At 36.7% G+C, this 22,331-nt stretch overlaps 2 protein-coding genes across 3 annotated transcripts in view; one reads left to right on the forward strand and one right to left on the reverse strand.

Annotated features, from left to right (window-relative positions):
* The window catches only part of PCDH11X (protocadherin 11 X-linked), a 471,745-nt gene that overhangs the window by 322,389 nt on the left and 127,025 nt on the right, over nucleotides 1–22,331 (reverse strand). The window lies entirely within an intron of this gene.
* Nucleotides 1,564–5,053, forward strand: LOC116881767 (exportin-T-like). Its single transcript, XM_032881807.1, is given in 3 exon segments — nucleotides 1,564–1,956; nucleotides 1,958–2,405; nucleotides 2,408–5,053. Coding segments are annotated over 3 exon segments (2,913 nt in total). The 3' UTR covers nucleotides 4,480–5,053.

Below are 22,331 nucleotides of genomic sequence, written 5' to 3' on the forward strand. Positions count from 1 at the left end.
TGGCTCAGGCATTAAGCATTTGCCTTCTGCTTACGTCGTGATCCCACGGTCCTGGAATCGAGTCCCACATTGGGTTCCCTGCTCCTTGGGAAGCCTGTTTCGCCCTCTCCCACTCCTCCTGATTTTGTTACCTATCTGGCTGTGTCTCTCTCTGTCAAATAAATAAATAAAGTCTTTAAAAAGGTAAAAACAATGAAGTCCAGTGTTGAGAATCTCACTTTCTCCTTAGATAGTTCATTCCATTTTATTAGAAAATTCTGCCTTCAATTGAAAGAAAAACTATGTAAACCCCATTCATAGTTACTACTAATTATTCCCAGTACATTAGCAGAGAGTTTTAATCATAATTAACTCTGCCTTTCTCATTTTTCTTTCTGTTAGCCCAATATACACATAGTTTTAGTGCACCTTATCATATAAAAGCTAATTGGGCAAGTTGAAAAAGTTTTGAAAATGTTTTCTTTCATGCTAGTTTATTGTGAGAGTTAATCGAAGATTAACAATCACACACACACACACTTATACATACACAATTTTGTGGGAAGAAGAAAATGAAAAATTTAGTTACATGAACCCCAAAGCCTAAGTTCACCTGAGCCCCCTTTCCTGAACACTATTTCTGAATATTCCTTTTAGAACTAATTGGACTTTTAAATGTTACATGTTTAGAGATCTAAGTCTATTTAAGACTAACCATAGGAGTGGCCACACAAGTTTCCCTACCATCTATATCTATATATCTATATCTATAATCTCTAGCTATACCTATATCTTTAGCTAGTTTCTCTCTAGAAAAGAAATGGATGAGAGAGAGAGAGACTAGGCCACCTTCAAAACTTATCCAAAACGACCTCTGGTGTTAGCATCAAGGGATAAATTAAGTCATCAAGTCAAAGTGAATAGTTACCATTATGTTGGGCATTTTAATGGGCTGGAGTTCATGGCAGGAACAACAGTTCTGGGGCACCTGGGTGGCTCAGTGGGTTAAACCTCTGCCTTCGGCTCAGATCATGATCTCAGCGTCCTGGGATTGAGCCCTGCATCGGGTTCTCTGCTCAGTGGGGAGTCTGCTTCCCCCCAACCTCTGCCTGCCTCTGCCTACCTGTGATCTCTGTCTAATAAATCAAATCTTAAAAAAAAAGGAACACCAGTTCTGTTATATGTGGTAACTAAGGGCTACTGAGCCTATTTCTCACTTTCAGTGACCACAAGTTGAACCCCAAAGTTTCCTTTTCTTCTCATCAAGGTAGAAAAAGTTCTCTTCGAAGATCTTTTTTTTTCTTTCACCAACACTCTTTATACCCAAATTATCTTTCTCTCCTGTGCTCTCTAATCTGTCATGTTATAGAACTATATGATTATATATCTCTCAATAGTGCCTTAGAGAAAATGATTTTCTTTTATTCTTAACACGTGGGATCATAGAAGAGCAATTAAACACCTAAATCACACGTGGTTTGGACTACATCATCTGGATCTCAAGAGCTCTATGTTTGTGGATTCTTCTGTGGGATCAGAGGGCACGCCTGTTGTAATCAGAAAACTCCAAGAATAGCATCAGGGATGGATGAACAGGCTTTTTTAGGGCTAAATCCAAATGCTGATTCAGGGCTAAATCCAAATACTGATTCAGACTTCAGACAAAGGGCCCTGGCCTATTTTGAGCAATTAAAGATTTCCCCAAATGCCTGGCAAGTGTGTGCAGAAGCTCTAGCCCAGAGGACATACAGTGATGATCACATAAAGTTTTTCTGTTTTCAAGTACTAGAACATCAAGTTAAATACAAATATTCATAACTAACTACTGTTCAACAACAACTAATTAGGGAGACGCTCATATCTTGGCTTCAAGCTCAGATGCTGAATCCCCAACCAGAGAAGACGTTTATATGAAATAAAGCGGCCCAAGTCTTTGCCTTACTTTTTGTTACAGAATATCTCACTAGATGGCCCAAATTTTTTTTTTTTTTACATTCTCTCAGTAGTGGACCTAAATCCAAGGGGAGTAGATTTGTACCTCTGAATCCTCATGGCTATTGATTCAGAGTTGGTGGATCGTGATGTGGTGCATACATCAGAGGAAGCTCGTAGTAATACTCTAATAAAAGATATCATGAGGGAACAGTGCATTCCAAACTCAGTGGAATCATGGTACCAAATTTTACAAAATTATCAGTATACTAATTCAGAAGTGACATGTCAGTGCCTTAAAGTAGTTGGGGCTTATGTCTCTTGGATAGACTTATCCCTTATAGCCAATGATAGGTTTATAAATATGCTGCTAGGTCATATGTCAATAGAAGTTCTACGGGAAGAAGCATGTGACTGTTTATTTGAAATTGTAAATAAAGGAATGGATCCTGTTGATAAAATGAAACTAGTAGAATCTCTGTGTCAAGTATTACAGCTGCTGGATTTTTCAGCATTGACCAGGAAGAAGATGTTGACTTTCTAGCCAGATTTTCTAAGCTGGTAAATGGAATGGGACAGTCATTGATAGTTAGTTGGACTAAATTAATTAAGAATGGGGATATCAAGAATGCTCAAGAGGCATTACAAGCTATTGAAACAAAAGTGGTGCTGATGCTGCAGCTACTAATTCATGAGGATGATGACATCTCTTCTAACATTATTGGATTCTGTTACGATTATCTTCATATTTTGAAACAGCTTCCAGTGCTCTCGGATCAGCAAAAAGCTAATGTAGAGGCAATCATGTTGGCTGTTATGAAAAAACTGACTTATGATGAAGAATATAACTTTGAAAATGAGGGTGAAGATGAAGCCATGTTTGTAGAGTATAGAAAACAACTGAAGTTACTGTTGGACAGGATTGCTCAAGTTTCACCAGAGTTACTGCTGACTTCTGTGCACCGAGTTTTTAGTTCTATGCTGCAGAATTGGCAGACAACACATTTTATGGAAGTTGAAGTAGCAATAAGATTGCTGTATATGCTGGCAGAAGCTCTTCAAGTGTCTCATGGTGCTCACTTCTCAGGTGATGTTTCAAAAGCTAGTGCTTTGCAGGATATGATGTGAACTTTGGTAACATCAGGAGTTAGTTCCTATCAGCATACATCTGTGACATTGGAGTTCTTCGAAACTGTTGTTAGATATGAAAAGTTTTTTACAGTTGAACCTCAACACATTCCATGTGTATTAATGGCTTTCTTAGATCATAGGGGTCTGCGGCATTCTAGTGCAAAAGTACAGAGCAGAACTGTTTACATGTTTTCCAGATTTGTCAAATCTTTGAATAAACAAATGAATCCTTTCATTGAGGATATTCTGAATAGAATACAAGATTTACTAGAGCTTTCTCCACCTGAGAATGGTTACCAGTCTTTGTTGAGCAGTGATGATCAACTGTTTATTTATGAGACAGCTGGAGTGCTGATTGTTAATAGTGACTATCCAGCTGAACAGAAACAAGCCTTCATGAGAAATCTGTTGACCCCACTGATGGAGAATTTTAACATTCTGTTAGAAAAATTGATGCTGGCACAAGATGAAGAAAGACAAGCATCACTAGCAGACTGTCTGAACCATGCTGTTGGATTTGCCAGCTGAACCAGCAAAGCTTTCAGCAACAAGCAGACTGTGAAACAGTGTGGCTATTCTGAAGTTTATCTGGACTGTTTACAGACATTCTTGCCAGCTCTCAGTTGTCCCTTGCAAAAGGATATTCTCAGAAGTGGAGTTCGTACTTTCCTTCATTGCATGATTATTTGTCTAGAGGAAGAAGTTCTTCCATTCATCCCGTCTGCCTCAGAACACATGCTCAAAGATTGTGAAGCAAAAGACCTCCAGGAGTTCATTCCTCTTATCAACCAGATTACAGCCAAATTTAAGATACAGGTATCTCCATTTTTACAGCAAATGTTCATGCCTCTACTTTATGCAATTTTTGAGGTATTGCTCCGACCAGCAGAAGAAAATGACCAGCCTGCTGCTTTAGAGAAGCAAATGTTGCGAAGGAGTTACTTTGCCTTCCTGCAAACAGTCACAGGCAGTGGAATGAGCAAAGTCATAGCAAATCAAGGTGCAGAGAATGTAGAACGAGTGCTGGTGACTGTTATCCAAGGAGAAGTTGAATATCCAGATCCAATTGCACAGAAAACCTGTTTTATCATCCTCTCCAAGTTGGTAGAACTCTGGGGAGGTAAAGATGGACCAGTGGGATTTGCTGATTTTGTTTATAAGCACATTGTCCCCGCATGTTTCCTAGCACCTTTAAAACAAACCTTTGACCTGGCAGATGCACAAACAGTGTTGGCTTTATCTGAGTGTGCGGTGACATTGAAAACAATTCATCTCAAATGGGGCCCAGAATGTGTTCAGTATCTTCAACAAGAATATCTGCCTTCCTTGCACGTAGCTCCAGAAATAATTCAGGAGTTTTGTCAAGTGCTTCAACAGCCTGATGCTAAAGTTTTTAAAAATTACTTAAAGGTATTCTTCCAGAGAGCAAAGCCCTAAGGACTGGATCTCCCTGTGCCTACTTTATGATCAGGAATTCCAGTTGATTTATAAGGAAGCAGTTTTGTGCGCCATTCACACTGGTCTTTTTCACATTGCTTTAAGCTTATTGCAGTATATGTATTGGGATTTCTCTGTAAAATGGATGTAATTTTCTCTGAATATAGGTATGTGACAACAAGAGAAGTTGCTTGCATGCCCGTTCAAATTTGTTCTATATAAAAATGCTGTTAAAAGATACAGCAAGGTTATTCTAGTACCTTTTTTTTTTAACTTGAAACGTTAAATCCTTTATAAAGACCGTAGCAGGAAAACAGTGTGCTTTTTTTTCAATTGCTAAATATAAAATGTTTGAAAATTTTAATTTTCTTTTATGTGTGTTGTCTCAAAATATGGGGGGAATATAACAAACCAAAACTAACTTTTCGTAGATAGCCATTACATTTCTTTAAACTATTTTGATGCCAATGTGGGTTCTACAGAAGAGAATGGTTTCATAAATTAACTGATTTAAGAGTAGGTACCAGTGTTATACACTTTTTATAAAAAAATAAAAATAAATTTTACGTAGTGAAAAAAAAAGAGTGTTTTGACCTGAAGAAACTACTCTTATTTGTCTATTTTCTCTTATTGTTTTTATAATTTCTGGATGTCTTCTAAGAGATCATGTGTATGCATTAATACATTATTATTATTATTAAATGATTTTATGTATTTGAGAGAGAGATGGAGAGAGCACAGAGAGAAAAATGGAGAAACAGACTCCTGGATGAGCAGAGAGATTGATGTAGGGCTTGATAGCAGGACCCTAAGATCATGACCCCAGCCAGAGGCAGATGCTTAACCAACTGAGCCACCCCCGCATTCCTGTATTAATACATTATTAATCAGTTCTGCTACCTTATGGATTTCAACTTGCCTTCTGTCATTTCTAACATCCTGTTATTAAATAAATCACCCCACTGATCTTAATGGAGACAATTTGTGAGCCTGCCAAATATCTGAAAAACACATAATCAACAACATATTATGAATTTGCATAACACTGCTAGAAGTAGAGTTAACCAGCTTTCTGAGAATCAAACTCTCTAATGTTAACTAAATCTCTATGAAAATATCTTTCCATATAAACTTAGAATTTGTTTCAACAACTGGTTATTAAACATAGTAATTTCTATTTTACTTCTTTTGCATGTTCTCTACTGTGAAATTAAGTTACAATTCCTCCAGATTTTCTATCTTTAACATCATGTCTCAACCTTTTATAAGTGTACTGGTAAGAATGCTATCTTCTTGCTGATCAGTGTGGTCATGGTAATCAATAAAAATACTTAAAGCTGGATTTTTCTAGCCAGACTGCCTGGGTTTGAATCTTACCTCCATTACTTCCTAGGTTGGTGATTTGGGGAAATTTACTTAGTGTTTCTGGGCTTTCATTTCCTTACCTAGAAAACAGGATATAAAGAAATGTATTTCACAGGGCTCTTTTGTTACATATATTCAAATGCTTACATTAGTACCTAGTATGTAATAAGAATTTAATAAACCTTGTTGATCATCTTTTTAGATTACATACATGGCCATCAGATGGACTATAAATGTAATATATTAGCTATCACTGAACATAAAAAATAATTTAAACCAATTATCAAAATGATTAAAATAATTTTATAAAATATATGGAGGGTCATTTAATTTTTCAGAAAAAAATAGTTAAACATAATTGATTTTTTCAGAATTTGATTTTATTACTTCATTTTCTAATTCAAATTTACTAAAATGTATAGAAAATAGACTGTTCATTACCATTTATATTAGGTATCATTTAATTGGATTCAGTTAATGGTCTTTAAGTTCTCTAAAACTATAAAAACATTTTTAAATGCCCTAAGACTTCTATATGTAGGGGTTAACCTAAACTAAAATAAAAGTTGATGCATATGCATTTATCAAAAATGCTTGATTCAAGGGGAGGAGTCAAGATGGCGGAGAAGTAGCAGCTGAGACTACTTCAGGTTGCGGGAGATCAACTAGATAGCTTATCTAAAGATTGCAAACACCTACAAATCCAACGGGAGATCGAAGAGAAGAAGAACAGCAATTCTAGAAACAGAAAATCAACCACTTGCTGAAAGGTAGGACTGGCGGAGAAGTGAATCCAAAGGGACGGGAAGACAGACCCCGGGGGGAGGGGCCGGCTCCCGGCAAGCGGCGGAGCAACGGAGCACAAAATTGGGACTTTTAAAAGTCTGTTCCGCTGAGGGACATCGCTCCAGAGGCTTAACTGGGGTGAAGCCCACGCGGGGCCAGTGTGGCCTCAGGTCCCGCAGGGTCACAGAAGGATCGGGGTGTCTGAGTGTCGCAGAGCTCGCAGGTATTAGAACAGGGAAGCCGGCTACAGAGACGGAGCCGAGGAGTGAGCTCACAGCTCGGGCTTACCTTGAACCGGTCGCAGGCTCGGTGAGCTCGGAGCGCAGCCGGAGGCCAGGCAGACGGGAGTAATTGGACGCTGTTCCCTGAGGGCGCACTGAGGAGTGGGACCCCGAGCTCTCGGCTCCTCCGGGCCGGAGACTGGGAGGCCGCCATCTTCCTTCCCGTCCTCCGGACTCTACAGAAAGCGCTCAGGGAACAAAAGCTCCCGAAAGCAAACCCGAGCGGATTACTCAGCCCGGGCCCTGGTAAGGGCGGTGCGACTCCGCCTGGGGCAAAGACACTTGAAAATCACTACAACAGGCCCCTCCCCCAGAAGATCAACAAGAAACCCAGCCAGGACCAAGTTCACTTACGAGGAGTGTGGTTTCAATACCAAGGAGAGCACCGGAATTCCAGAGGAGGAGAAAGCAAAGCACGGAACTCATGGCTTTCTCCCCATGATTCTTTAGCCTTGCAGTTAATTTAATTTTTTTTTCTTTTTCAATTTTTTTCTCTTCTTCTGCTAATTTTTTTTAAACTTTTACCCTTTTCTTTTTTAACGTTTTTTAACTAGTTTATCTAATATATATATATTTTTTCCTTTTTATATTTTTTTCATTATTGGTTTTCTTTTTTTTTATTTGTTTCTTTTTTCTTTTTTCTTTTTTTTTTCTTTCTGAACCTCTTTTTATCCCCTTCCCCCCCCCCTCACGATTTGGGATCTCTTCTGATTTGGCTAAAGCATATTTTCCTGGGGTTGTTGCCACCCTTTTAGTATTTTACTTACTCCTTCATATACTCTTATCTGGACAAAATGACAAGGCGGAAAAATTCACCACAAAAAAAAAGAACAAGAGGCAGTACCAAAGGCTAAGGACCTAATCAATACAGACATTGGTAATATGTCAGATTTAGAGTTCAGAATGACGATTCTCAAGGTTCTAGCTGGGCTCGAAAAAGGCATGGAAGATATTAGAGAAACCCTGTCGGGAGATATAAAAGCCCTTTCTGGAGAAATAAAAGAACTAAAATCTAATCAAGTTGAAATAAAAAAAGCTATTAATGAGGTGCAATCAAAAATGGAGGCTCTCACTGCTAGGATAAATGAGGCAGAAGAAAGAATTAGCGATATAGAAGACCAGATGACAGAGAATAAGGAAGCTGAACAAAAGAGGGACAAACAACTACTGGACCACGAGGGCAGAATTCGAGAGATAAGTGACACCATCAGATGAAACAACATTAGAATAATTGGGATTCCAGAAGAAGAAGAAAGAGAGAGGGGAGCAGAAGGTATATTGGAGAGAATTATTGGAGAGAATTTCCCCAATATGGCAAAGGGAACAAGCATCAAAATCCAGGAGGTTCAGAGAACCCCACTCAAAATCAATAAGAATAGGTCCACACCCCGTCACCTAATAGTCAAATTTACAAGTCTTAGTGACAAAGAGAAAATCCTGAAAGCAGCCCGGGAGAAGAAGTCTGTAACATACAATGGTAAAAATATTAGATTGGCAGCAGACTTATCCACAGAGACCTGGCAGGCCAGAAAGAGCTGGCATGATATATTCAGAGTACTAAATGAGAAAAACATGCAGCCAAGAATACTATATCCAGCTAGGCTATCAGTGAAAATAGAAGGAGAGATTAAAAGCTTCCAGGACAAACAAAAACTGAAAGAATTTGCAAACACCAAGCCAGCTCTACAGGAAATATTGAAAGGGGTCCTCTAAGCAAAGAGAGAACCTAAAAGTAATAGATCAGAAAGGAACAGAAACAATATACAATAGCAGTCACCTTACAGGCAATACAATGGCACTAAATTCATATCTCTCAATAGTTACCCTGAATGTTAATGGGCTAAATGCCCCAATCAAAAGACACAGGGTATCAGAATGGATAAAAAAACAAAACCCATCTATATGTTGCCTACAAGAAACTCATTTTAAACCCGAAGACACTTTCAGATTTAAAGTGAGGGGGTGGAAAAGAATTTACCATGCTAATGGACATCAGAAGAAAGCAGGAGTGGCAATCCTTATATCAGATCACTTAGATTTTAAACCAAAGACTATAATAAGAGATGAAGATGGACACTATATCATACTCAAAGGATCTGTCCAACAAGAAGATCTAACAATTGTAAATATCTATGCCCCTAACGTGGGAGCAGCCAACTATATAAACCAATTAATAACAAAATCAAAGAAACACATCGACAATCATACAATAATAGTAGGGGACTTTAACACTCCCCTCACTGAAATGGACAGATCATCCAAGCAAAAGATCAACAAGGAAATAAAGGCCTTAAATGACACACTGGACCAGATGGACATCACAGATATATTCAGAACATTTCATCCCAAAGCAACAGAATACACATTCTTCTCTAGTGCACATGGAACATTCTCCAGAATAGATCACATCCTTGGTTCTAAATCAGGTCTTAACTGTTATCAAAAAATTGGGATCATTCCCTGCATATTTTCAGACCACAATGCTCTGAAGCTAGAACTCAATCGCAAGAGGAAATTTGGAAAGAACCCAAATATATGGCGACTAAACAGCATCCTTCTAAAGAATGAATGGGTCATCCAGGAAATTAAAGAAGAATTGAAAAAATTCATGGAAACAAATGATAATGAAAATACAACAGTTCAAAATCTGTGGGACACAACAAAGGCAGTCCTGAGAGGAAAATATATAGCGGTACAAGCCTTTCTCAAGAAACAAGAAAGGTCTCAGGTCCACAACCTAACCCTACACCTAAAGGAGCTGGAGAAAGAACAAGAAAGAAACCCTAAACCCAGCAGGAGAAGAGAAATCATAAAGATCAGAGCAGAAATCAATGAAATAGAAACCAAAAAAACAATAGAACAAATCAACGAAACTAGGAGCTGGTTCTTTGAAAGAATTAATAAGATTGATAAGCCCCTGGCCAGACTTATCAAAAAGAAAAGAGAAAGGACCCAAATAAATAAAATCATGAATGAAAGAGGAGAGATCACAACGAACACCAAAGAAATACAGACAATTATAAGAACATATTATGAGCAACTCTATGCCAACAAATTTGACAATCTGGAAGAAATGGATGCATTCCTAGAGACATATAAACTACCACAACTGAACCAGGAAGAAATAGAAAGCCTGAACAGACCCATAACCAGTAAGGAGATTGAAACAGTCATCAAAAATCTCCAAACAAACAAAAGCCCAGGGCCAGACGGCTTCCCGGGGGAATTCTACCAAACATTTAAAGAAGAACTAATTCCTATTCTCCTGAGACTGTTCCAAAAAATAGAAATGGAAGGAAAACTTCCAAACTCATTTTATGAGGCCAGCCTCACCTTGATCCCCAAACCAGACAAGGATCCCATCAAAAAAGAGAACTACAGACCAATATCCTTGATGAACACAGATGCAAAAATTCTCACCAAAATACTAGCCAATAGGATTCAACAGTACATTAAAAGGATTATTCACCACGACCAAGTGGGATTTATTCCAGGGCTGCAAGGTTGGTTCAACATCCGCAAATCAATCAATGTGATACAACACATTAATAAAAGAAAAAACAGGAACCATATGATACTCTCCATAGATGCTGAAAAAGCATTTGACAAAGTACAGCATCCCTTCCTGATCAAAACTCTTCAAAGTGTAGGGATAGAGGGCACATACCTCAATATTATCAAAGCCATCTATGAAAAACCCATCGCAAATATCATTCTCAATGGAGAAAAACTGAAAGCTTTTCCGCTAAGGTCAGGAACACGGCAGGGATGTCCATTATCACCACTGCTATTCAACATAGTACTAGAAGTCCTAGCCTCAGCAATCAGACAACAAAAAGAAATTAAAGGCATCCAAATCGGCAAAGAAGAAGTCAAACTGTCACTCTTCGCAGATGATATGATACTATATGTGGAAAACCCAAAAGACTCCACTCCAAAACTGCTAGAACTTGTACAGGAATTCAGTAATGTGTCAGGATATAAAATCAATGCACAGAAATCAGTCGCATTTCTCTACACCAACAATAAGACAGAAGAAAGAGAAATTAAGGAGTCCATCCCATTTAAAATTGCACCCAAAACTATAAGATACCTAGGAATAAACCTAACCAAAGAGGCTAAGAATCTATACACAGAAAACTATAAAGTACTCATGAAAGAAATTGAGGAAGACACAAAGAAATGGAAAAATGTTCCATGCTCCTGGATTGGAAGAATAAATATTGTGAAAATGTCTATGCTACCTAAAGCAATCTACACATTTAATGCAATTCCTATCAAAGTACCATCCATTTTTTTCAAAGAAATGGAACAAATAATCCTAAAATTTATATGGAACCAGAAAAGACCGCGAATAGCCAAAGGAATATTGAAAAAGAAAGCCAGAGTTGGTGGCATCACAATTCCGGACTTCAAGCTCTATTACAAAGCTGTCATCATCAAGACAGCATGGTACTGGCACAAAAACAGACACATAGATCAATGGAACAGAATAGAGAGCCCAGAAATAGACCCTCAACTCTATGGTCAACTAATCTTCGACAAAGCAGGAAAGAATGTCCAATGGAAAAAAGACAGCCTCTTCAATAAATGGTGTTGGGAAAATTGGACAGCCACATGCAGAAAAATGAAATTGGATCATTTCCTTACACCACACACGAAAATAGACTCAAAATGGATGAAGGACCTCAATGTGAGAAAGGAATCCATCAACATCCTTGAGGAGAACACAGGCAGCAACCTCTTCGACCTCAGCCGCAGCAACATCTTCCTAGGAACATCGCCAAAGGCAAGGGAAGCAAGGGCAAAAATGAACTATTGGGATTTTATCAAGATCAAAAGCTTTTGCACAGCAAAGGAAACAGTTAACAAAACCAAAAGACAACTGACAGAATGGGTGAAGATATTTGCAAATGACATATCAGATAAAGGGCTAGTGTCCAGAATCTATAAAGAACTTAGCAAACTCAACACCCAAAGAACAAATAATCCCATCAAGAAATGGGCAGAAGACATGAACAGACATTTCTGCAAAGAAGACATCCAGATGGCCAACAGACACATGAAAAAGTGCTCCATATCACTCGGCATCAGGGAAATACAAATCAAAACCACAATGAGATACCACCTCACACCAGTCAGAATGGCTAAAATTAACAAGTCCGGAAATGACAGATGCTGGCGAGGATGCGGAGAAAGGGGAACCCTCCTACACTGTTGGTGGGAATGCAAGCTGGTGCAACCACTCTGGAAAACAGCATGGAGGTTCCTCAAAATGTTGAAAATAGAACTACCCTATGACCCAGCAATTGCACTGCTGGGTATTTACCCTAAAGATACAAACGTAGTGATCCGAAGGGGCACGTGCACCCGAATGTTTATAGCAGCAATGTCTACAATAGCCAAACTATGGAAAGAACCTAGATGTCCATCAACAGACGAATGGATAAAGAAGATGTGGTATATATATACAATGGAATACTATGCAGCCATCAAAAGAAATGAAATCTTGCCATTTGCGACAACATGGATGGAACTAGAGGGTATCATGCTTAGTGAAATAAGTCAATCGGAGAAAGACAACTATCGTATGATCTCCCTGATATGAGGGAGAGGAGATGCAACATGGGGGGTTAATGTGGTAGGAGAAGAGTAAATGAAACAAGTTGGGATTGGGAGGGAGACAAACCATAAGTGACTCTTAATCTCACAAAACAAACTGAGGGTTGCTGGGCAGAGGGGGGTTGGGGGGGGTTATGGACATTGGGTAGGGTATGTGCTATGGTGAGTGCTGTGAAGTTTGTAAACGTGGAGATTCACAGACCTGTACCCCTGGGGGAAAAATATATATATATATATATATATGTTTATAAAAAATAAAATTATAAAAAAAAATGCTTGATTCATTTACTTTTTGATGTTCACATGCTTATGCAATTCATTTTTTCCCCTAATCTACCTTTAGCATTTGATTAATTTTATATCCTGGAGTGGTGAATTCTCTAAGTTGAAATATGCTACTTAATGTCAATTTCAAGGATATTCAGAGTACAATACTTGAAAAGAAATGAACATGTCTCTGTCTATTTCAGAGCATGTATCATTCATTATGACCTTTTACCCATGACATTTATATTCTCAGATAAATTGAGCTAAAAATTCATTTCCTGCTATAGAGACATTTTGCTCACACACCAAACCACTAATTATTCAACTGCAGTTTGAGGGTGTCTGAAACTGTACTGTCTGGGCAAACTCCTGTTAAATTTCAAGTTCAGTAAATATCACAAAATCCTTATTTCCTGCTTCTCAGAGTAATATCTGTATTTAATTTAAGCCTCCAAATTTGTTTCTTGATTAACAATAATTAATTGTATAGTTCCTTGTGTTTGATAAAATTAATCAGAGAACTTTTGGCATCATCCCTATTGAAAACAACCACTCTTACATAATATATATGAATAAATGAGCTTCTCAACATGATAGAAGGCTATATTCTTAATATGGGGGCCTGCAAAGAATCTAAATCACAAAAGCCAAGTTTGATTAGGTTGTTCATTTTATTAACATAATGAGGTAAGTGTTAGTGCAGCAGTCAAGAACATATTCATAGGCTGCTGTCATACTGAGAACAGATAAGGACAATCACTAAAATAAACCTTGAAACTTAATATCCAATCTAAGTGTCTGTTTGTTTTAACTTTTTAGTTTTTAACTGAAAAATATGTACAGATAAATATATGTATTTTTATCTGGCCAGTTATTTGGACTATAAATAAAACTAAATCTGTTTTGACATTGCACTGGACAGATAATTAATACTCCCCTAGTAACTATGGGGCTCTTAGTACAATCCTTTCTCCTTCATACCCTTGTGAATTATGAAGCCTATTCATGACTAAGCTAATACCTACTTAAGTAGCATAACAGAACCTGAAAATGGACTCTGTAGGTGTTATATTGCCTCTCTCAGTATTCTCGGTAGGTTTTTTGTTTGTTCTTGTTTCTGTTTTTGCATGCCCTCCCTAGCTGTCATCAGTCATCTGCAATGGGGTAAATTCTCAGAAAGGCTGTGAAAGATATCAAAGATACAATGCATGAGCTTAGACAAGTCCTCTAAGTTCTCTGGTTTCCTGGGATACTTCATCAATGAAGGAAAGAATTAATTAAGAAACCCCTTCTAGTTTTGTGAGTCTAAAATCTCTGCCATTGATAGTACATGATTACAATATCGGTTTTATCACAAGATTTAAAAAAAATATTTTAATCATCTTTGAACAGCAGTGTGCTTAATTGTTAAAAGTATGGCTTCTAGAACCAAAAAGCTTGGATCCCATCCTTACCACAGGTTCTCGGATCGTCAGCAAATTATCTGAACTCTCTGTTCTTCTGTTTTCTCATATATAAAATGGGAAGGTAATAGAATCTATATCATATATTTATTGTGAAAATTAAATAAATTAACATATATAAAGTCTTTGACAGATGGTGAATTTGTTATGTAATGTAACTGCCAATGAAAATAACCTAGAATCATATTTGGCTACATTATCACTATTTTTCTGAGAATTTTCCAAAAATATTGTCTTGTTTTGAAGAACATTCAGATATTCAGGACAAATATGTGGTGTGTGTGCATGTGTGTGAGTGTGTGTTAATTTCTCATCACTGATGTAACAAATTGTCACAGGCTAATGGTTTAATACAATAAAAATATTATAATTCTGGAGCTCAGAAGTCTGAAATAAGTCTTGCTGGGCTAAACTCAAGGTGTCAGCATAACTGTTCCTTTCTGGAGGCTCTAGAAAAGAATCCCTTTCCTTCTTTTAGAGGCCACTCACATTCCCTTAGATTATAGCCCTTTTCCTCCATCTTCAAAGCCTGCATCAGTCAGCATTTCTAACTTCTCTCATCTCTATGGCCTCTTTGTTTGTCCCTCTCTTCCACATTTAAGGAACTTATTGATTACATTGGATCCACCTGTATAATTCAGGATACCTGCCATAAAATCAGTTGGTTAGCAACCTTAATTCCACCTGTAGGCTTAATTCTCCTTTGCTAACTAAGATATATTCACAGTTTCTAGGAATTGTGACATGGACAACTTTGGGAAAACATTATTCTTTATAATAAAACCGGTCTTTCTACATGGAAGTGTACAAAATATGATTTTTTTTCATTATTTCAGGCACCTCTTTCTTTTGATTTAGAATTTTCAGAAAGCGTTTTTTGTCTGTGTGGAATTATAGATCCTCTGAATGTTGTTTAAGAGTGAGAGATACTTTACACCACTTGCTTTTGCTGGTTTGTATGCTGCTAAAATATTTTTAATTTCTGAAAGATATTTATAATAGAAGCCCCAAATTCTGTCATCTAAAGTATCATAAGAATTGCTGTTATAGTCTCAAAATTAAGAGCTGAACTGACTTTGTTTAAATAAAATGCTTACCATTTATTAACTATGTCATCTTCAGCAAGTCACTTAACCATGCTATGTCTCCATTTCCTAACCTGTAAAACAGAATTACCTAATAAGAAAATATATGTCAATAGAACAGGATCTGGCACTCAGTTAAGTGTTATATACATGTTAGCCATTATTACTGACTTATAACAAATTTTGGAATTATTTAAAATGCATAATTTACTACAAAAACATTACTAAAATTAGTAGTAATAGATCTTGACTGATTTCAGAACTACTAACTATATTATGGAACAAAGTCTCATTTAAAAAAATGGAAATTTTATATGTGCATGTGTAATGCCAAACAAATACAGACTAAAATAAGAGATGTTTATGTATGGTAGAAAACACTGAGTCATAAAATGGCTGAGATATTATGTGCTATCTCTTCAAAATGAAAGGTGATTAAATATTTCTAAGAAGAGAGATATACTGGGGGCAAGTTAGCAAATGGGAAATTCGTCCACAAGTCAGCCATCACTGGAGATTCTGCAGAAAATTTTATTAGCAATTTTTGAGTAATATTTTGATTCTGTCTGGAAATCCATTTAGCCAAAAGCATTTGTAGATCTAGATTTTTCCTAGAGTGTGCTTTCTGTAAGCATTCAAATTATAAAATTACAGAATAATTAGTGTAACTGTCTATATTGTTCTCATTTGAAGATTACCTAAAATTATAAGTCTGCTAAGAAGCAGGTAAAAAAGAATCTATATGATTCCAAGATTTTCTAAGACTTAGAGTTTTTCAAGTTATCAACATAGTAACAGTAAAATTATAGTTAGTGAAAGAAAAAAATAAGAAAAGAACAAGCTATATTCAGGGATTTTTTTCACAAATATTTTTATTTTCATCAATATTATTTCATACAAAAATATAAATAATATATGCAGTAAAAATGTCTCAGTTGTCAAGAAAACATCACAAAGCAAATCATAACAATAATAAAGACCAAAACCCTTATTTTTTTAATAGAGTGCCAGATTTATTTACCTTTATTCTTACACCTAGAAATTCAGAAGGCCACTTGGGATCATTTTATATATTCACTTTCTTTTTAATTGAAAGAAGTATATTGACTGTGCAAAGCTGCTTTTTAAAACTTCATTGCCTAACCATAAGAGACACTGAACTCTAGGAAACAAACTGAGGGTTGCTGGAAAGGCAAGGATAATTGGCTAATAGGCATTAAGGAGGGCATTTGATGTAATGAGCACTGGCTGTTATATGCAACTGATGAAACACTAAATTCTACCTATGAAACTAATAAGAAATACAAAATAAATTCTCATCAGGGAAAAAAAGTCATTGCCTTTTGTTTTCAGTTGTTTTCTGAATGTAGAATATAAACTTGAATTATTTAATGTAGAAGATATTTATTTGAAGTCTAGAGAAAATGCTTCTGATACAATATAGTGCATCCCTATTTTATTCACTATTGCACAGAACATTTCTAAATATTCCTAGTGCTTGCACAGTGCTATAGAGCTATGGTTATTTCACATGCTCTTTTAATTGTTCTGTGCTCTAACATGCATTAGAGGAAAATATAAATGTTCTTACAAAGTCAAAGGGGAGTCCCGCCAAATGAAATTAAGTGAAGGGAATAAAATATGTTTTTGACAATGTGATTCCTTAGGCTAAACTTTAAAAGGTGATGCACATGAATTATTCAGTAGAAAAGCTTTTAATTAGTGTTATGTTACACTTACTCTGTAAAGGACAAAAATAATCACAATAGTCCACCAGACTTGTTGAATGTGTAACTAAGCACATTTTCAACAAGTTGAGTTCCCATCAGTTATTTACTTGAAAAATACCTGAAAGTTACTTTAAGACAATCACAAGGACTGGCCCATCAAGTTGTTTCAGAGGAAACATACTATACTTGGTTCCTTTAATTCTTATAATGAGTTATACTTATCAACCCCAAATATTATTATTATTTTTCATTTCAATCTTTGTTTCTCTTCCTGAAGTTCACTTTTTCTTGGTTCTCTTTTTCTCAGTGCCTCACTCTTCAGGCTCTGGTTGTGGAGTGCAAAGTTGTTGGAGGAGGTCATCAAGAGGACATGACCACCAACTGACCTGTGAGCAGGCCCTGACCTGGAGGGTATTAAGGAGGGCACATATTGCATGGAGCCCTGGGTGTTGTACATAAACAATGAATCTTGGAATGCTGCATCAAAAACTAATGATGTATTTTATGGTGACTAACATAACACAATAAAAAAAGGAAGTATAAACTTCCAGCTATAAAATAAGTAAGTCATGGGGCTGTAATGTACAGTATGGGGAATATGGTCAATAATACTATATGAACTTTGTGAGGTGACAGATGGTAACTAGACTATGTGGTGAACATTTCATAATGTATATAAACTCTGAATCACTATGTTGTATACTTGAAACAACTATAATATTGTATGTCAATTATACCTCAGTAGATTTTAAAAAATAAAATCTTATATATGAATCCATGAAAATTGTTTTGATTTTCTAGGAGGTTTAATAAAGCAGAAAGAATATTCAGGTTTACTGCCCTGAAGTGAGAATTTTTCTTTCTTTCTTTCTTTCTTTCTTTCTTTCTTTCTTTCTTTCTTTTCTTTTTTTTAAGAACTTTACTTGATTACAAGTGGAAAATCCACCATTAACACAAAATGTGAAAAAAAAATTGCAGTAAATATCTCCATAGCATTATTCCTCAAATACATTTCAGGCTCAGTAGAATGCCTCTTGATCAACTACATTTTGATCTACATCAAGTTCATTATTATCTATCACTATTAGACATCTTTCTCCTCTTATCCTCCAGTGTTTAGGTACCAAATAAACTTATATTCCTCTTGGAATATTAGTGTATATACTTTATGTTGGAAAATTATGCTTACAGTAAGCATTTGAAACACAACTTCAATATTTCAATTAACAATATATAACATTCTGCTTGTGTTATCACCCAGTAAGAGCAAAACACTTTTATATGTGATCTCTCTTCAAGAACAAAATAACACAGTGGAAAACTAGAGCAAATATTAAAGAGGACTTTCCTTCTCAAGAAAGGAAGCTCAGTTTAGGAGATTGAAAAACTTGACAAAATTCACCCTGCTAGTAGTGGCAGAGTCAAAAGTAAACTAAATTCTAACAGGTTCTAGATTCAATGGCGTTTTAATGGATACAACCCTAAAACTTAAAAGCAAGCATGGAGTGATGTGCATTGATATTTTATGTAATAGTAATCATTATAAGAGTAATAACTATGACACTTCCCTTAAATCTTCACCCCAGGCTCCTTGGGCACAAGTATATACACATACACACACAAACACACACACACACACCATTATAAAAAAGACTTGAGATTGACTGTTTACTAAGTAGTAATTTCCTTGGGAAGGCCAAACAGCTGACTAAGATGTAGAAGCAATATATCATAACAAAAGCAACTGGGTAAAAAGGTAAGTGAAATAATGGCAAAGAAATCTTATTAGAGAGGTGATTAACTCTAATTACAGCTATCAATGAATTAACAAATTTATCTTCAAATATGTCTAAAAATTAATCAAGTATTTCAAGGCAGACACCACAGCAATGTGTCTAATTCCAGATTGTAACATTTTTAAAAAATTTTATTTATTTATTTGAGAGAGAGAATGAGAGAGAAAGAGAGAACATGAGAAGAGGGAGGGTCAGAGGGAAAAGGAGACTCCCTGCCAAGCAGGGAGCCTGATGCGAGACTTGATCCATGGACTCCAGGATCATGACCTGAGCTGAAGGCAGTCATTTAAACAACTGAGCCACCCAGGTGCCCTAATTCTAGATTTTAAAGGTAACTCTCCTTTTATCAGAAGGCCAGGTTTCTAGGGCAAGGCTCTACGCTCAGTAATATATTCCATGAGTACCCCTTTCTCCTTGCAAGAGAAGTTTAGGAACAAACATAGTATCTGATTATTTATGTCCCACCATTTGATAATACATCAAAGAATAATGAATAAAATCTTAAAGTAGGATAGCAAGGTAAACAATTTTGAATTCAATATTAACAAAGAGAACCTAATTGTTGGCTCTTTAACTCACTAGAATTTTCTAGATAAGGATCTCCATTCTCTATATGGTTTACAAACTCACAAAAATTTATATGTTTGCTGATGAAAATATATTAACTTGAAGAATTCTAGAAAATACATTGGGTTTTATACATAAAATATTCTCTTTCTAATTAGATACTATTCATTCTATAAACCAGATTAATACAACTTTATGAATGTTTTATAGAATTATAATTTAGTGTATGTATTAAAAAACATCCTTCCTAAAAGAAAGATTTTTATAATTTTAATGATTTAGTTTTTTTATTGTGTAATGTACTGATATTTTATGAAGAGTATTATTATAAAATAAATGTGTTGTTTTAAATTATTTTATCATAAAACTTTAAGATTCTCTGTAAATTTCTTAATATTTTCCAGTTCAGGTGTGTCTAAGTGGTGCAGTTTGTTAACCATCCAACTCTTGGTTTCAGCTCAGGTAGTAATCTCAGGGTAGTGAGATCAAGCCTGCACTGGGCTCAGCAAAGAGTCTGCCTGAGATTCTCTCTTTCTCACTCTCTGCCCCTTCACTCATGCTCTCTTTCTCTAAACTTTTTTTCTAGTTAAAATTAGGTATTGTAATCTTAGAATCAAATTATAAATCTGTAATTTCTATAGGATGAAATGTTGATAAATTCTAATTGTCTCTAGATGAATATACTTTACAGACTGCTTCTTTTACAGTTTGGTTGTATATTGTAGAATATAAGGCAATCCTGAGAAATTAGTTGCAATTTTCAGATTGGAGCCAGATCATGGAAGATATTAAATGCAAGACAAGGAAGTCTGGACCCTCTTCATTAAGTGATGGAACAGATTTGACTAATTAAAAATCATGATTCACAAATGTTAGGTAAAAGCACTTCTTAAAATTTCTACTTTAGAATAATATATTTTTTTCTTAAGAATAGTGTATTTTTAAAAAATTCATTATTTTAATAGTGGTTTCTCTATTTCTATACTCTTGATAGGTTAACAAGTTTTATAAATGTAGTAGTTAAATTTATAAAAGTCTAATGTATGTAAAATCAGCTTCTGATAAATATAGTGTAATTTCTTTTTACTTGTTTCATCATAATGAAATACGACATACTAAATGAAAATGACATGAAGATTTAGCAAAAAGAAAATTAAAAATAAATATTTTGAGGGAGGGGCAAGATGGCAGAGAAGTAGGAGTCCTGTTTCAACCAGTCCCTTCTTAAATATCTACCAGAGCACTCTGAACACCCATGAAATCAGCCTGAGATGTAAGAGCATACACTTCTGGATCTTTACAGGGACAGAAGACATCAGTGGAGAGTTACAGTGGAGTGGGAATGCTCAGAGTGATATCAGAGGGTAAACAAAAAGGGGATGGAACCACCAGAAGTGATCCACTGAAAAATAATACCCCAATACGAAAGTGCCCTGTGATTGGGGACTAGAATTAACTTGGAGTCTGGTTAAAAGAAAAAAAAAATAGAAAAGAAAAAGAAAAAAAAAAGAAATAAAGAAAAGAACAAAGAGTCTTAAGGGGCAACTGGTGGAATTGGGCAACCACAGGCAAGGCCCTAAGCTCACAGTCCCAGGAAGGTCACAGTGGGGGCCTACCAGTGCCTGGGAGAGCCTGGGAGAGTACCTCCAGTCCATGGTCCCTGAGCCTGCAGCTTTCCACTGCTTGCACCACTGCTTGGGCTGGGTGCACCCCTGCCCTCACCTGAGAGAGCCCAGCACAGCCCCTGCTAGAGGTCCCTGAACCTGCAACCTTCTGCAACTTGCACTGCCACTCCCACCGCTGGGTGTGAGTTCAACCATCCTGGGCCCGGACTCCAGACAGCAGTCCCAACAATGACAGCCACTGCAATTGGGCTCCCCGCATGAATATCACTCGTGGTTCTAGTGCCACAAGGGTGCAGAGACAAGGTGCGGGGGGTTGCTCTGGCAACCACTGAGACAGTGGCTGGTGGTGTGCATCGCTTGTAGGAATTTGCAGAGGGGGGAGTCTGTATGTTCTGGATCATCCAGAGGGAAGCAGACTGAGGTTACTCTCTGGGGCGGAGGACTGGGTCAGTTCACTTGCCTCTAACCCTCTCAAAAGCCACAAAAAGCCACCAAAGAACAAAAATCTCCAGAGAACAAAAGCCTGAAAAACTGGTTTCCACAGAGCCCAGCCCCTTGAGAGGGGGCAGGGTGACTCAGCCCAAGCAAGACTGACTGGAAAACAAGGAGGTGACAGGCCCCTACCCCAGAAGACAAGCCAAAAGAACAAGAGGACAACAACCACAGGTCCCCATAAAACTGTAAAACCCCAAGGTCAGGGGAAAACAATATATTAAGCCTCCTGTACTGCCCCCAAACCTGTATATTTCATAGATACAACATCTCGATTTGTTTTTTAAATTCATTCTCATGATTCTTTCTTTTATTTTTTTAACCTACTTACCACTACAACTAGATGCTTAATACAACATATTACATAATAACTTTTTTTTTTATTTGACAGACAGAGATCACAAGGAGGCAGAGAGGCAGGCAGAGAGAGAGAGGTGGAGGCAGGCTCCCTGCGGAGCAGAGAGCCCAATGCAGGGCTCGATCCCAGGACCCTGGGACCACGACCCGAGCCGAAGGCAGAGGCTTAACCCACTGAGCCACCCAGGCACCCCACATAATAACTTTTTAACTTGAACTTTTTTCATACATATATTTGTGTTTCTTTTTCTTTTACTTTTCTTTTTTTATAATGTATATATAGATATAAGTTGCAAGGTAATCCCTTTTTCCTATTCAATACTACCCCTATATATAAACTAGTTTTAATTTCCCTGTACCTCTGGAAAGTTAAGTACTTTAACAAAGATAACAAGATAAACCCAGTAAGAACTGAA

This window comes from Lontra canadensis, unplaced genomic scaffold, assembly GCF_010015895.1.
Source record: "Lontra canadensis isolate GAN:19392208 unplaced genomic scaffold, GSC_riverotter_1.0 scaffold77, whole genome shotgun sequence".
NCBI classification, from domain to species: Eukaryota; Metazoa; Chordata; class Mammalia; order Carnivora; family Mustelidae; genus Lontra; species Lontra canadensis.